General features: G+C 44.7%; 1 protein-coding gene across 1 annotated transcript in view; it reads left to right on the top strand.

Annotated features, from left to right (window-relative positions):
• Positions 1-17,443, top strand: part of LOC131928915 (diacylglycerol kinase zeta) — a 103,907-nt gene that overhangs the window by 77,520 nt on the left and 8,944 nt on the right. The window contains exons 20-22 of the mRNA XM_059285084.1: positions 1,549-1,628; positions 12,365-12,425; positions 14,508-14,760. Of these exons, the coding sequence (XP_059141067.1) occupies positions 1,549-1,628; positions 12,365-12,425; positions 14,508-14,760 (394 nt within the window). The remainder of the gene's footprint in view (positions 1-1,548; positions 1,629-12,364; positions 12,426-14,507; positions 14,761-17,443) is intronic.

The following is a 17,443-nucleotide window of genomic DNA, read 5'->3' as shown; positions in this document are numbered from 1 at the left end:
GTCCTTATACACAACATACAGCCCTGATACACAACATATAGCCCTTATACACAACATATAGCCCTTATACACAACATACAGCCCTGATACACAATATATACACAACATACAGTCCTGATACACAACATATACACAACATACAGCCCTGATACACAACATATACACAACATACAGCCCTGATACACAACATACAGCTCTGATACACAACATACAGCCCTGATACACAACATATACACAACATACAGCCCTGATACCCCCAACATGGCGCTGAAGTGGAACCCACCCGGAAAGAGAAGTAGAGGAAGACCACTGGGAACATGGAGGAGGGAGATGGAAGAAGAAGTACAGGCTACTGGCAAAACCTGGCATGAACTAAAGTGGCTCGCCCAGGACAGGGTGGAATGGCGGAGATTTGTTGTTGCCCTATACTCCACAGGGAGTGATGAGGATTAAGAGAGAAGAGACAGCCCTGATACACAACATATAGCCCTGATACACAACATATACACAACATACAGCCCTGATACACAACATACAGCCCTGATACACAACATATACACAACATACAGCCCTGATACACAACATATACACAACATACAGCCCTGATACACAACATATACACAACATACAGCCCTAATACACAACATACAGCCCTGATACACAACATACAGCCCACACTATACAGCCCTGATACACAACATATACACAACATACAGCCCTGATACACAACATACAGCCCTGATACACAACATATACACAACATACAGCCCTGATACACAACATATACACAACATACAGCCCTGATACACAACATACAGCCCTGATACACAACATATACACAACATACAGCCCTGATACACAACATATACACAACATACAGCCCTGATACACAACATACAGCCCTGATACACAACATATACACAACATACAGCCCTGATACACAACATATACACAACATACAGCCCTGATACACAACATATACACAACATACAGCCCTGATACACAACATACAGCCCTGATACACAACATACAGCCCACACTATACAGCCCTGATACACAACATATACACAACATACAGCCCTGATACACAACATACAGCCCACACTATACAGCCCTGATACACCACATATAGCCCTGATACACAACATACAGCCCTGATACACAACATACAGCCCTGATACACAACATATACACAACATATAGCCCTGATACACAACATACAGCCCTGATACACAACATATACACAACATATAGCCCTGATACACAACATATAGCCCTGATACACAACATACAGCCCTGATACACAACATACAGCCCTGATACACAACATACAGCCCTGATACACAACATATACACAACATATAGCCCTGATACACAACATATAGCCCTGATACACAACATACAGCCCTGATACACAACATACAGCCCTGATACACAACATACAGCCCTGATACACAACATATACACACCATACAGCCCTGATACACAACATATAGCCCTGATACACAACATATAGCCCTGATACTGTTGGGTACTGTTTGCTTTCAGCCCTGCCCCTAGGAATTATTGTTGTTGATAACAATGCAGACTTAGAGCAAGTCAGAGAGGAAATAAACAGGATGTTCTCTGTAAGCCTTGTCATGCCATCTCTATGTTCTCTGTCAGTCTTGTCATGCCATCTCTATGTTCTCTGTCAGTCTTGTCATGCCATCTCTATGTTCTCTGTCAGTCTTGTCATGCCACCATCTCTATGTTCTCTGTCAGTCTTGTCATGCCATCTCTATGTTCTCTGTCAGTCTTGTCATGCCATCATCTCTATGTTCTCTGTCAGTCTTGTCATGCCACCATCTCTATGTTCTCTGTCAGTCTTGCATGGCATCTCTATGTTCTCTGTCAGTCTTGTCATGCCACCATCTCTATGTTCTCTGTCAGTCTTGTCATGCCATCTCTATGTTCTCTGTCAGTCTTGTCATGCCATCTCTATGTTCTCTGTCAGTCTTGTCATGCCACCATCTCTATGTTCTCTGTAAGCCTTGTCATGCCATCTCTATGTTCTCTGTCAGTCTTGTCATGCCACCATCTCTATGTTCTCTGTCAGTCTTGTCATGCCATCTCTATGTTCTCTGTAAGCCTTGTCATGCCATCTCTATGTTCTCTGTCAGTCTTGTCATGCCATCTCTATGTTCTCTGTCAGTCTTGTCATGCCACCTTCTCTATGTTCTCTGTCAGTCTTGTCATGCCACCATCTCTATGTTCTCTGTCAGTCTTGTCATGCCACCATCTCTATGTTCTCTGTCAGTCTTGTCATGCCACCATCTCTATGTTCTCTGTCAGTCTTGTCATGCCATCTCTATGTTCTCTGTCAGTCTTGTCATGCCACCATCTCTATGTTCTCTGTCAGTCTTGTCATGCCACCATCTCTATGTTCTCTGTCAGTCTTGTCATGCCATCTCTATATTCTCTGTCAGTCTTGTCATGCCACCATCTCTATGTTCTCTGTCAGTCTTATCATGCCATCTCTATGTTCTCTGTCAGTCTTGTCATGCCACCATCTCTATGTTCTCTGTCAGTCTTGTCATGCCACCATCTCTATGTTCTCTGTCAGTCTTGTCATGCCACCATCTCTATGTTCTCTGTCAGTCTTGTCATGCCACCATCTCTATGTTCTCTGTCAATCTTGTCATGCCACCATCTCTATGTTCTCTGCCAGTCTTGTCATGCCATCTCTATGTTCTCTGTCAGTCTTGTCATGCCACCATCTCTATGTTCTCTGTCAGTCTTGTCATGCCATCTCTATGTTCTCTGTCAGTCTTGTCATGCCACCATCTTTATGTTCTCTGTCAGTCTTGTCATGCCACCATCTCTATGTTCTCTGTCAGTCTTGTCATGCCACCATCTCTATGTTCTCTGTCAGTCTTGTCATGCCACCATCTCTATGTTCTCTGTCAGTCTTGTCATGCCATCTCTATGTTCTCTGTCAGTCTTGTCATGCCAAAACTCTATGTTCTCTGTCAGTCTTGTCATGCCATCTCTATGTTCTCTGTCAGTCTTGTCATGCCACCATCTCTATGTTCTCTGTCAGTCTTGTCATGCCACCATCTCTATGTTCTCTGTCAGTCTTGTCATGCCATCTCTATGTTCTCTGTCAGTCTTGTCATGCCACCATCTCTATGTTCTCTGTCACTCTTGTCATGCCACCATCTCTATGTTCTCTGTCAGTCTTGTCATGCCACCATCTCTATGTTCTCTGTCAGTCTTGTCATGCCACCATCTCTATGTTCTCTGTCAGTCTTGTCATGCCACCATCTCTATGTTCTCTGTCAGTCTTGTCATGCCACCATCTCTATGTTCTCTGTAAGTCTTGTCATGCCACCATCTCTATGTTCTCTGTCAGTCTTGTCATGCCATCTCTATGTTCTCTGTCAGTCTTGTCATGCCACCATCTCTATGTTCTCTGTCAGTCTTGTCATGCCATCTCTATGTTCTCTGTCAGTCTTGTCATGCCATCTCTATGTTCTCTGTCACTCTTGTCATGCCACCATCTCTATGTTCTCTGTCAGTCTTGTCATGCCACCATCTCTATGTTCTCTGTCAGTCTTGTCATGCCACCATCTCTATGTTCTCTGTCAGTCTTGTCATGCCACCATCTCTATGTTCTCATTCAGTCTTGTCATGCCACCATCTCTATGTTCTCTGTCAGTCTTGTCATGCCATCTCTATGTTCTCTGTCACTCTTGTCATGCCACCATCTCTATGTTCTCTGTCACTCTTGTCATGCCATCTCTATGTTCTCTGTCAGTCTTGTCATGCCACCATCTCTATGTTCTCTGTCAGTCTTGTCATGCCACCATCTCTATGTTCTCTGTCAGTCTTGTCATGCCACCATCTCTATGTTCTCTGTCACTCTTGTCATGCCATCTCTATGTTCTCTGTCAGTCTTGTCATGCCACCATCTCTATGTTCTCTGTCAGTCTTGTCATGCCACCATCTCTATGTTCTCTGTCAGTCTTGTCATGCCACCATCTCTATGTTCTCTGTCAGTCTTGTCATGCCACCATCTCTATGTTCTCTGTCAGTCTTGTCATGCCATCTCTATGTTCTCTGTCAGTCTTGTCATGCCATCTCTATGTTCTCTGTCAGTCTTGTCATGCCATCTCTATGTTCTCTGTCAGTCTTGTCATGCCATCATCTCTATGTTCTCTGTCAGTCTTGTCATGCCACCATCTCTATGTTCTCTGTCAGTCTTGCATGGCATCTCTATGTTCTCTGTCAGTCTTGTCATGCCACCATCTCTATGTTCTCTGTCAGTCTTGTCATGCCATCTCTATGTTCTCTGTCAGTCTTGTCATGCCATCTCTATGTTCTCTGTCAGTCTTGTCATGCCACCATCTCTATGTTCTCTGTAAGCCTTGTCATGCCATCTCTATGTTCTCTGTCAGTCTTGTCATGCCACCATCTCTATGTTCTCTGTCAGTCTTGTCATGCCATCTCTATGTTCTCTGTAAGCCTTGTCATGCCATCTCTATGTTCTCTGTCAGTCTTGTCATGCCATCTCTATGTTCTCTGTCAGTCTTGTCATGCCACCTTCTCTATGTTCTCTGTCAGTCTTGTCATGCCACCATCTCTATGTTCTCTGTCAGTCTTGTCATGCCACCATCTCTATGTTCTCTGTCAGTCTTGTCATGCCACCATCTCTATGTTCTCTGTCAGTCTTGTCATGCCATCTCTATGTTCTCTGTCAGTCTTGTCATGCCACCATCTCTATGTTCTCTGTCAGTCTTGTCATGCCACCATCTCTATGTTCTCTGTCAGTCTTGTCATGCCATCTCTATATTCTCTGTCAGTCTTGTCATGCCACCATCTCTATGTTCTCTGTCAGTCTTATCATGCCATCTCTATGTTCTCTGTCAGTCTTGTCATGCCACCATCTCTATGTTCTCTGTCAGTCTTGTCATGCCACCATCTCTATGTTCTCTGTCAGTCTTGTCATGCCACCATCTCTATGTTCTCTGTCAGTCTTGTCATGCCACCATCTCTATGTTCTCTGTCAATCTTGTCATGCCACCATCTCTATGTTCTCTGCCAGTCTTGTCATGCCATCTCTATGTTCTCTGTCAGTCTTGTCATGCCACCATCTCTATGTTCTCTGTCAGTCTTGTCATGCCATCTCTATGTTCTCTGTCAGTCTTGTCATGCCACCATCTTTATGTTCTCTGTCAGTCTTGTCATGCCACCATCTCTATGTTCTCTGTCAGTCTTGTCATGCCACCATCTCTATGTTCTCTGTCAGTCTTGTCATGCCACCATCTCTATGTTCTCTGTCAGTCTTGTCATGCCATCTCTATGTTCTCTGTCAGTCTTGTCATGCCAAAACTCTATGTTCTCTGTCAGTCTTGTCATGCCATCTCTATGTTCTCTGTCAGTCTTGTCATGCCACCATCTCTATGTTCTCTGTCAGTCTTGTCATGCCACCATCTCTATGTTCTCTGTCAGTCTTGTCATGCCATCTCTATGTTCTCTGTCAGTCTTGTCATGCCACCATCTCTATGTTCTCTGTCACTCTTGTCATGCCACCATCTCTATGTTCTCTGTCAGTCTTGTCATGCCACCATCTCTATGTTCTCTGTCAGTCTTGTCATGCCACCATCTCTATGTTCTCTGTCAGTCTTGTCATGCCACCATCTCTATGTTCTCTGTCAGTCTTGTCATGCCACCATCTCTATGTTCTCTGTAAGTCTTGTCATGCCACCATCTCTATGTTCTCTGTCAGTCTTGTCATGCCATCTCTATGTTCTCTGTCAGTCTTGTCATGCCACCATCTCTATGTTCTCTGTCAGTCTTGTCATGCCATCTCTATGTTCTCTGTCAGTCTTGTCATGCCATCTCTATGTTCTCTGTCACTCTTGTCATGCCACCATCTCTATGTTCTCTGTCAGTCTTGTCATGCCACCATCTCTATGTTCTCTGTCAGTCTTGTCATGCCACCATCTCTATGTTCTCTGTCAGTCTTGTCATGCCACCATCTCTATGTTCTCATTCAGTCTTGTCATGCCACCATCTCTATGTTCTCTGTCAGTCTTGTCATGCCATCTCTATGTTCTCTGTCACTCTTGTCATGCCACCATCTCTATGTTCTCTGTCACTCTTGTCATGCCATCTCTATGTTCTCTGTCAGTCTTGTCATGCCACCATCTCTATGTTCTCTGTCAGTCTTGTCATGCCACCATCTCTATGTTCTCTGTCAGTCTTGTCATGCCACCATCTCTATGTTCTCTGTCACTCTTGTCATGCCATCTCTATGTTCTCTGTCAGTCTTGTCATGCCACCATCTCTATGTTCTCTGTCAGTCTTGTCATGCCACCATCTCTATGTTCTCTGTCAGTCTTGTCATGCCACCATCTCTATGTTCTCTGTCAGTCTTGTCATGCCACCATCTCTATGTTCTCTGTCAGTCTTGTCATGCCATCTCTATGTTCTCTGTCAGTCTTGTCATGCCATCTCTATGTTCTCTGTCAGTCTTGTCATGCCATCTCTATGTTCTCTGTCAGTCTTGTCATGCCATCATCTCTATGTTCTCTGTCAGTCTTGTCATGCCACCATCTCTATGTTCTCTGTCAGTCTTGCATGGCATCTCTATGTTCTCTGTCAGTCTTGTCATGCCACCATCTCTATGTTCTCTGTCAGTCTTGTCATGCCATCTCTATGTTCTCTGTCAGTCTTGTCATGCCATCTCTATGTTCTCTGTCAGTCTTGTCATGCCACCATCTCTATGTTCTCTGTAAGCCTTGTCATGCCATCTCTATGTTCTCTGTCAGTCTTGTCATGCCACCATCTCTATGTTCTCTGTCAGTCTTGTCATGCCATCTCTATGTTCTCTGTAAGCCTTGTCATGCCATCTCTATGTTCTCTGTCAGTCTTGTCATGCCATCTCTATGTTCTCTGTCAGTCTTGTCATGCCACCTTCTCTATGTTCTCTGTCAGTCTTGTCATGCCACCATCTCTATGTTCTCTGTCAGTCTTGTCATGCCACCATCTCTATGTTCTCTGTCAGTCTTGTCATGCCACCATCTCTATGTTCTCTGTCAGTCTTGTCATGCCATCTCTATGTTCTCTGTCAGTCTTGTCATGCCACCATCTCTATGTTCTCTGTCAGTCTTGTCATGCCACCATCTCTATGTTCTCTGTCAGTCTTGTCATGCCATCTCTATATTCTCTGTCAGTCTTGTCATGCCACCATCTCTATGTTCTCTGTCAGTCTTATCATGCCATCTCTATGTTCTCTGTCAGTCTTGTCATGCCACCATCTCTATGTTCTCTGTCAGTCTTGTCATGCCACCATCTCTATGTTCTCTGTCAGTCTTGTCATGCCACCATCTCTATGTTCTCTGTCAGTCTTGTCATGCCACCATCTCTATGTTCTCTGTCAATCTTGTCATGCCACCATCTCTATGTTCTCTGCCAGTCTTGTCATGCCATCTCTATGTTCTCTGTCAGTCTTGTCATGCCACCATCTCTATGTTCTCTGTCAGTCTTGTCATGCCATCTCTATGTTCTCTGTCAGTCTTGTCATGCCACCATCTTTATGTTCTCTGTCAGTCTTGTCATGCCACCATCTCTATGTTCTCTGTCAGTCTTGTCATGCCACCATCTCTATGTTCTCTGTCAGTCTTGTCATGCCACCATCTCTATGTTCTCTGTCAGTCTTGTCATGCCATCTCTATGTTCTCTGTCAGTCTTGTCATGCCAAAACTCTATGTTCTCTGTCAGTCTTGTCATGCCATCTCTATGTTCTCTGTCAGTCTTGTCATGCCACCATCTCTATGTTCTCTGTCAGTCTTGTCATGCCACCATCTCTATGTTCTCTGTCAGTCTTGTCATGCCATCTCTATGTTCTCTGTCAGTCTTGTCATGCCACCATCTCTATGTTCTCTGTCACTCTTGTCATGCCACCATCTCTATGTTCTCTGTCAGTCTTGTCATGCCACCATCTCTATGTTCTCTGTCAGTCTTGTCATGCCACCATCTCTATGTTCTCTGTCAGTCTTGTCATGCCACCATCTCTATGTTCTCTGTCAGTCTTGTCATGCCACCATCTCTATGTTCTCTGTAAGTCTTGTCATGCCACCATCTCTATGTTCTCTGTCAGTCTTGTCATGCCATCTCTATGTTCTCTGTCAGTCTTGTCATGCCACCATCTCTATGTTCTCTGTCAGTCTTGTCATGCCATCTCTATGTTCTCTGTCAGTCTTGTCATGCCATCTCTATGTTCTCTGTCACTCTTGTCATGCCACCATCTCTATGTTCTCTGTCAGTCTTGTCATGCCACCATCTCTATGTTCTCTGTCAGTCTTGTCATGCCACCATCTCTATGTTCTCTGTCAGTCTTGTCATGCCACCATCTCTATGTTCTCATTCAGTCTTGTCATGCCACCATCTCTATGTTCTCTGTCAGTCTTGTCATGCCATCTCTATGTTCTCTGTCACTCTTGTCATGCCACCATCTCTATGTTCTCTGTCACTCTTGTCATGCCATCTCTATGTTCTCTGTCAGTCTTGTCATGCCACCATCTCTATGTTCTCTGTCAGTCTTGTCATGCCACCATCTCTATGTTCTCTGTCAGTCTTGTCATGCCACCATCTCTATGTTCTCTGTCACTCTTGTCATGCCATCTCTATGTTCTCTGTCAGTCTTGTCATGCCACCATCTCTATGTTCTCTGTCAGTCTTGTCATGCCACCATCTCTATGTTCTCTGTCAGTCTTGTCATGCCACCATCTCTATGTTCTCTGTCAGTCTTGTCATGCCACCATCTCTATGTTCTCTGTCAGTCTTGTCATGCCATCTCTATGTTCTCTGTCAGTCTTGTCATGCCATCTCTATGTTCTCTGTCAGTCTTGTCATGCCATCTCTATGTTCTCTGTCAGTCTTGTCATGCCACCATCTCTATGTTCTCTGTCAGTCTTGTCATGCCATCTCTATGTTCTCTGTCAGTCTTGTCATGCCATCATCTCTATGTTCTCTGTCAGTCTTGTCATGCCACCATCTCTATGTTCTCTGTCAGTCTTGCATGGCATCTCTATGTTCTCTGTCAGTCTTGTCATGCCACCATCTCTATGTTCTCTGTCAGTCTTGTCATGCCATCTCTATGTTCTCTGTCAGTCTTGTCATGCCATCTCTATGTTCTCTGTCAGTCTTGTCATGCCACCATCTCTATGTTCTCTGTAAGCCTTGTCATGCCATCTCTATGTTCTCTGTCAGTCTTGTCATGCCACCATCTCTATGTTCTCTGTCAGTCTTGTCATGCCATCTCTATGTTCTCTGTAAGCCTTGTCATGCCATCTCTATGTTCTCTGTCAGTCTTGTCATGCCATCTCTATGTTCTCTGTCAGTCTTGTCATGCCACCTTCTCTATGTTCTCTGTCAGTCTTGTCATGCCACCATCTCTATGTTCTCTGTCAGTCTTGTCATGCCACCATCTCTATGTTCTCTGTCAGTCTTGTCATGCCACCATCTCTATGTTCTCTGTCAGTCTTGTCATGCCATCTCTATGTTCTCTGTCAGTCTTGTCATGCCACCATCTCTATGTTCTCTGTCAGTCTTGTCATGCCACCATCTCTATGTTCTCTGTCAGTCTTGTCATGCCACCATCTCTATGTTCTCTGTCAGTCTTGTCATGCCACCATCTCTATGTTCTCTGTCAGTCTTGTCATGCCATCTCTATGTTCTCTGTCAGTCTTGTCATGCCATCTCTATGTTCTCTGTAAGCCTTGTCATGCCACCATCTCTATGTTCTCTGTCAGTCTTGTCATGCCACCATCTCTATGTTCTCTGTCAGTCTTGTCATGCCACCATCTCTATGTTCTCTGTAAGCCTTGTCATGCCACCATCTCTATGTTCTCTGTCAGTCTTGTCATGCCACCATCTCTATGTTCTCTGTCAGTCTTGTCATGCCACCATCTCTATGTTCTCTGTCAGTCTTGTCATGCCACCATCTCTATGTTCTCTGTCAGTCTTGTCATGCCATCTCTATGTTCTCTGTCAGTCTTGTCATGCCACCTTCTCTATGTTCTCTGTCAGTCTTGTCATGCCACCATCTCTATGTTCTCTGTCAGTCTTGTCATGCCACCATCTCTATGTTCTCTGTCAGTCTTGTCATGCCACCATCTCTATGTTCTCTGTCAGTCTTGTCATGCCATCTCTATGTTCTCTGTCAGTCTTGTCATGCCACCATCTCTATGTTCTCTGTCAGTCTTGTCATGCCACCATCTCTATGTTCTCTGTCAGTCTTGTCATGCCATCTCTATGTTCTCTGTCAGTCTTGTCATGCCACCATCTCTATGTTCTCTGTCAGTCTTGTCATGCCATCTCTATGTTCTCTGTCAGTCTTGTCATGCCACCATCTCTATGTTCTCTGTCAGTCTTGTCATGCCACCATCTCTATGTTCTCTGTCAGTCTTGTCATGCCACCATCTCTATGTTCTCTGTCAGTCTTGTCATGCCACCATCTCTATGTTCTCTGTCAGTCTTGTCATGCCACCATCTCTATGTTCTCTGTCAGTCTTGTCATGCCACCATCTCTATATTCTCTGTCAATCTTGTCATGCCACCATCTCTATGTTCTCTGTCAGTCTTGTCATGCCACCATCTCTATGTTCTCTGTCAGTCTTGTCATGCCACCATCTCTATGTTCTCTGTCAGTCTTGTCATGCCACCATCTCTATGTTCTCTGTCACTCTTGTCATGCCATCTCTATGTTCTCTGTCAGTCTTGTCATGCCACCATCTCTATGTTCTCTGTCAGTCTTGTCATGCCATCTGTATGTTCTCTGTAAGTCTTGTCATGCCACCATCTCTATGTTCTCTGTCAGTCTTGTCATGCCATCTCTATGTTCTCTGTCAGTCTTGTCATGCCACCATCTCTATGTTCTCTGTCAGTCTTGTCATGCCACCATCTCTATGTTCTCTGTCAGTCTTGTCATGCCACCATCTCTATGTTCTCTGTCAGTCTTGTCATGCCACCATCTCTATGTTCTCTGTCAGTCTTGTCATGCCACCATCTCTATGTTCTCTGTCAGTCTTGTCATGCCACCATCTCTATGTTCTCTGTCAGTCTTGTCATGCCACCATCTCTATGTTCTCTGTCAGTCTTGTCATGCCACCATCTCTATGTTCTCTGTCAGTCTTGTCATGCCATCTCTATGTTCTCTGTCAGTCTTGTCATGCCACCATCTCTATGTTCTCTGTCAGTCTTGTCATGCCACCATCTCTATGTTCTCTGTCAGTCTTGTCATGCCATCTCTATGTTCTCTGTCAGTCTTGTCATGCCACCATCTCTATGTTCTCTGTCAGTCTTGTCATGCCACCATCTCTATGTTCTCTGTCAGTCTTGTCATGCCACCATCTCTATGTTCTCTGTCAGTCTTGTCATGCCACCATCTCTATGTTCTCTGTCAGTCTTGTCATGCCACCATCTCTATGTTCTCTGTCAGTCTTGTCATGCCACCATCTCTATGTTCTCTGTCAGTCTTGTCATGCCACCATCTCTATGTTCTCTGTCAGTCTTGTCATGCCACCATCTCTATGTTCTCTGTCAGTCTTGTCATGCCACCATCTCTATGTTCTCTGTCAGTCTTGTCATGCCACCATCTCTATGTTCTCTGTCAGTCTTGTCATGCCACCATCTCTATGTTCTCTGTCAGTCTTGTCATGCCATCTCTATGTTCTCTGTCAGTCTTGTCATGCCACCATCTCTATGTTCTCTGTCAGTCTTGTCATGCCACCATCTCTATGTTCTCTGTCAGTCTTGTCATGCCATCTCTATGTTCTCTGTCAGTCTTGTCATGCCACCATCTCTATGTTCTCTGTCAGTCTTGTCATGCCACCATCTCTATGTTCTCTGTCAGTCTTGTCATGCCACCATCTCTATGTTCTCTGTCAGTCTTGTCATGCCACCATCTCTATGTTCTCTGTCAGTCTTGTCATGCCACCATCTCTATGTTCTCTGTCAGTCTTGTCATGCCACCATCTCTATGTTCTCTGTCAGTCTTGTCATGCCATCTCTATGTTCTCTGTCAGTCTTGTCATGCCACCATCTCTATGTTCTCTGTCAGTCTTGTCATGCCACCATCTCTATGTTCTCTGTCAGTCTTGTCATGCCACCATCTCTATGTTCTCTGTCAGTCTTGTCATGCCACCATCTCTATGTTCTCTGTCAGTCTTGTCATGCCACCATCTCTATGTTCTCTGTCAGTCTTGTCATGCCACCATCTCTATGTTCTCTGTCAGTCTTGTCATGCCACCATCTCTATGTTCTCTGTCAGTCTTGTCATGCCACCTAGTCTCTTGTTTAACATTTTCAGCATTTTCCAAAGGATCCTCCCGAGCCTTCAGGCATCAAACTCTCGGCCCACTGGTGTTTCCTGGATTGTAAGGAATCGTGGTGTTCATACAAACACACAACACACTCATCATACCCACAACACACTCATCACACAACACACTCATCACACAACACACTCATCACACAACACACACACTCATCATACCCACAACACACTCATCATACCCACAACACACTCATCACACAACACACTCATCATACACAACACACTCATCATACACAACACACTCATCACACACACACACACACTCATTACACTTACTCATCACATAACACACTCATCACACACAACACACTCATCACATAACACACTTATCACACACACACTCATCACACACACTCATCACACACACACACACACACACTCATCACACACACACACATCACACACACACACACTCATCACACACACTCATCACACACACACTCATCACACACACACACTCATCACACACACACACTCATCACACTCAACACTCATCACACACACACACTCATCACACACACACACACTCATCATCACACAACACACTCATCACACACACACACACTCATTACACACACACACATCACACACACACACACTCATCACACACACTCATCACACACACACACACAACACACTTATCACACACAACACACTTATCACACATACACACACACACTCATCACACACACACAACAAACTAATCACACATACACAACACACTCATCACACACACACACTCATCATACACAACACACTCATCAAACACACACAACACACTCATCATACACAACACACACAACACACTTATCACACACAACACACTTATCACACACAACACACTCATCACACACAACACACACAACACACTTATCACACACAACACACTTATCACACATACACACACACACTCATCACACACACACAACAAACTAATCACACATACACAACACACTCATCACACACACACACTCATCATACACAACACACTCATCAAACACACACAACACACTCATCATACACAACACACTCATCACACACACACTCATCATACACAACACACTCATCACACACTCACTCATCACACACACACACTCATCATACCCACAACACACTCATCACACAACACACTCATCATACACAACACACTCATTACACATACACACACACTCATCACACACACATACACTCATTACACACACTCATCACATAACACACTCATCACACACAACACACTCATCACACACACACTCATCATACACAACACACTCATCACACACACACACACACTCATCACACACACATACACTCATTACACACACTCATCACATAACACACTCATCACACACAACACACTCATCATACACAACACACTCATCACACACACACACTCATCACACACACATACACTCATTACACACACTCATCACATAACACACTCATCACACACAACACACTCATCATACACAACACACTCATCACACACACACACTCATCATACACACACACTCATCATACCCACAACACACTCATCACACAACACACTCATCACACACAACACACTCATCACATAACACACTTATCACACACACACTCATCGCACACACACACTCATCACACACACACACACTCATCACACACACACACACACTCATCACACACACACACACTCATCACACACACACACACTCATCACACACACACTCATCACACACACACACACTCATCACACACACTCATCACACACACACACACTCATCACACACACACACACACACTCATAACACACACACACTCATCACACACACTCATCACACACACACTCATCACACACACACTCATCACACTCAACACTCATCACACACACACACTCATCACACACACACACACTCATCACACACACACACACATCACACACACACTCATCACACACACTCACTCATCACAAACACACACTCATCACACACACACTCATCACACACACACACTCATCACACACACACACATCACACACACTCATCACACACACTCATCACACACACACACACTCATCACACACAACACACACAACACACAGCACATTCATCTACCTAATACATCACCCAACTTGTGTTTTTCCCAGCCACTACAGCTGAAAGATTTTTTCCTATTGACAAAGCCCAAGAATCCCTGCACTATATCACAGATATCTCATCCGAGGATTTGTATGTCCTTGACCCTGACATGCCCCCAGCCTATCTCAGGCCACCCGCCCCCAATGGCCACAGAGAGCTGACCTTGCATGGCAATGGAGCTGTTACTGGAACAGAAGATGGCACACTGACCTTGAACTTTACATTCCCAGTCTCCCCCCCAAAGTCACCCAACTTGTTGCGGTAAGCAGTTTTTATACCTGGCTAAACCAAGATTGGCTAAACCAAGATTGGCTAAACCAAGATTGGCTAAACCAAGATTGGCTAAACCAAGATTGGCTAAACCAAGATTGGCTAAACCAAGATTGGCTAAATCAAGATTGGCTAAACCAAGATTGGCTAAACCAAGACTGGCTAAACCAAGACTGGCTAAACCAAGATTGGCTAAACCAAGATTGGCTAAACCAATATTGGCTAAACCAAGACTGGCTAAACCAAGATTGGCTAAACCAAGATTGGCTAAACCAAGATTGGCTAAACCAAGATTGGCTAAACCAAGATTGGCTAAACCAAGATTGGCTAAACCAAGATTGGCTAAACCAGGACAGCTTAACAACCAAAGAAAACTTTATATTGTATTTATGTGACCTTAATCTGATGGGAGCTGACAATTGATTAGCCTGACATTTCTGACATTATAGTAGCCTGACATTTGAGTAGCCTGACATTTCTGACATTATAGTAGCCTGACATTTGAGTAGCCTGACATTTCTGACATTATAGTAGCCTGACATTTGAGTAGCCTGACATTTCTGACATTATAGTAGCCTGACATTTGAGTAGCCTGACATTTCTGACATTATAGTAGCCTGACATTTGAGTAGCCTGACATTTCTGCCATTGGATTATCCTGACATTTATGACATGAGTAGCCTGACATTTAAGTAGCCTGACATTTGATTAGCCTGAGATTTAAGTAGCCTGACATTTGAGTAGCCTGACATTTGAGTAGCTTGACATTTGAGTAGCCTGACATTTGAGTAACCTGACATTTGCGTAACCTGACACTTCTGACATTACAGTAGCCTGACATTTGAGTAGCCTGGCATTTGAGTAGCCTGACATTTGAGTAACCTGACATTTGCGTAACCTGACACTTCTGACATTTGAGTAGCCTGACATTTGAGTAGCCTGACATTTGAGTAGCCTGACATTTGAGTAGCTTGACATTCTCACTTTTTCTTTTCCTACAGCTTGCTAAGGTAAGGTTTTTTTCAATCAACTTCTGTTATTAATCGTATCATTTGTAGACCAAAATTATTACAGATATTTTGGCAGTCTGTGTCCAGTTGTCTCTACACTCCACATGTGTCCAGTTATCTCTACACTCCACATGTGCCCAGTTGTCCCTACACTCCACATGTGCCCAGTTGTCCCTACACTCCACATGTGTCCAGTTATCTCTACACTCCACATGTGCCCAGTTGTCCCTACACTCCACATGTGCCCAGTTGTCCCTACACTCCACATGTGTCCAGTTATCTCTACACTCCACATGTGCCCAGTTGTCCCTACACTCCACATGTGCCCAGTTGTCCCTACACTCCACATGTGCCCAGTTGTCCCTACACTCCACATGTGCCCAGTTGTCCCTACACTCCACATGTGTCCAGTTATCTCTACACTCCACATGTGCCCAGTTGTCCCTACACTCCACATGTGCCCAGTTGTCCCTACACTCCACATGTGTCCAGTTATCTCTACACTCCACATGTGCCCAGTTGTCCCTACACTCCACATGTGCCCAGTTGTCCCTACACTCCACATGTGCCCAGTTCCCTACACTCCACATGTGTCCAGTTATCTCTACACTCCACATGTGCCCAGTTGTCCCTACACTCCACATGTGCCCAGTTGTCCCTACACTCCACATGTGCCCAGTTGTCCCTACACTCCACATGTGCCCAGTTGTCACTACACTCCACATGTGCCCAGTTGTCTCTACACTCCACATGTGCCCAGTTGTCCCTACACTCCACATGTGCCCAGTTATCTCTACACTCCACATGTGCCCAGTTGTCCCTACACTCCACATGTGCCCAGTTGTCCCTACACTCCACATGTGCCCAGTTGTCCCTACACTCCACATGTGCCCAGTTGTCCCTACACTCCACATGTGCCCAGTCGTCCCTACACTCCACATGTGCCCAGCTGTCCCTACACTCCACATGTGCCCAGTTGTCTCTCCACTCCACATGTGCCCAGTTGTCCCTACACTCCACATGTGCCCAGTTGTCCCTACACTCCACATGTGCCCAGTTGTCCCTACACTCCACATGTGCCCAGTTGTCCCTACACTCCACATGTGCCCAGTTGTCCCTACACTCCACATGTGCCCAGTTGTCCCTACACTCCACATGTGCCCAGTCGTCCCTACACTCCACTCCACATGTGCCCAGTTGTCCCTACACTCCACATGTGCCCAGTTGTTCCTACACACATGTGTTCACCAGTGTTTCTTCCAGACTTTTTTCTCCGGGGGGGGGGGTGCACTTGCAATTTTTGGGCGGGAGGGGACAACATTCTCTCCTACACTTGTATACACTGTCTGGTCTTAAAACTCCCCCAACATCAATTTTGAACTTTGTATTTTTATTAAATGCTTACTTTGAGTGTACATAAATTGGGCACAAGAAAAAGTTTTTCATTGTTTTGTTTGACCAGCCAAAGTGGACGTCACCAGTTGGTAGATAGAACTAGTTTCATGTGAGTGCTAGCTGTTTGCACCTCCTGCACAGATCTGCCCACTTTAATTTGTAACACCATCTTCCACTTTGTTTTGTGACACCATCTGCCCACTTTAATTTGTGACACCATCTGCCCACTTTAATTTGTGACACCATCTTCCACTTTGTTTTGTGACACC

The sequence above is a fragment of the Physella acuta genome, unplaced genomic scaffold (genome assembly GCF_028476545.2).
Source record: "Physella acuta isolate Inbredline_101_S28 unplaced genomic scaffold, ASM2847654v3 ptg001567l, whole genome shotgun sequence".
NCBI lineage: Eukaryota > Metazoa > Mollusca > Gastropoda > Physidae > Physella > Physella acuta.
This window is presented reverse-complemented; position numbering and strand designations above follow the sequence as displayed.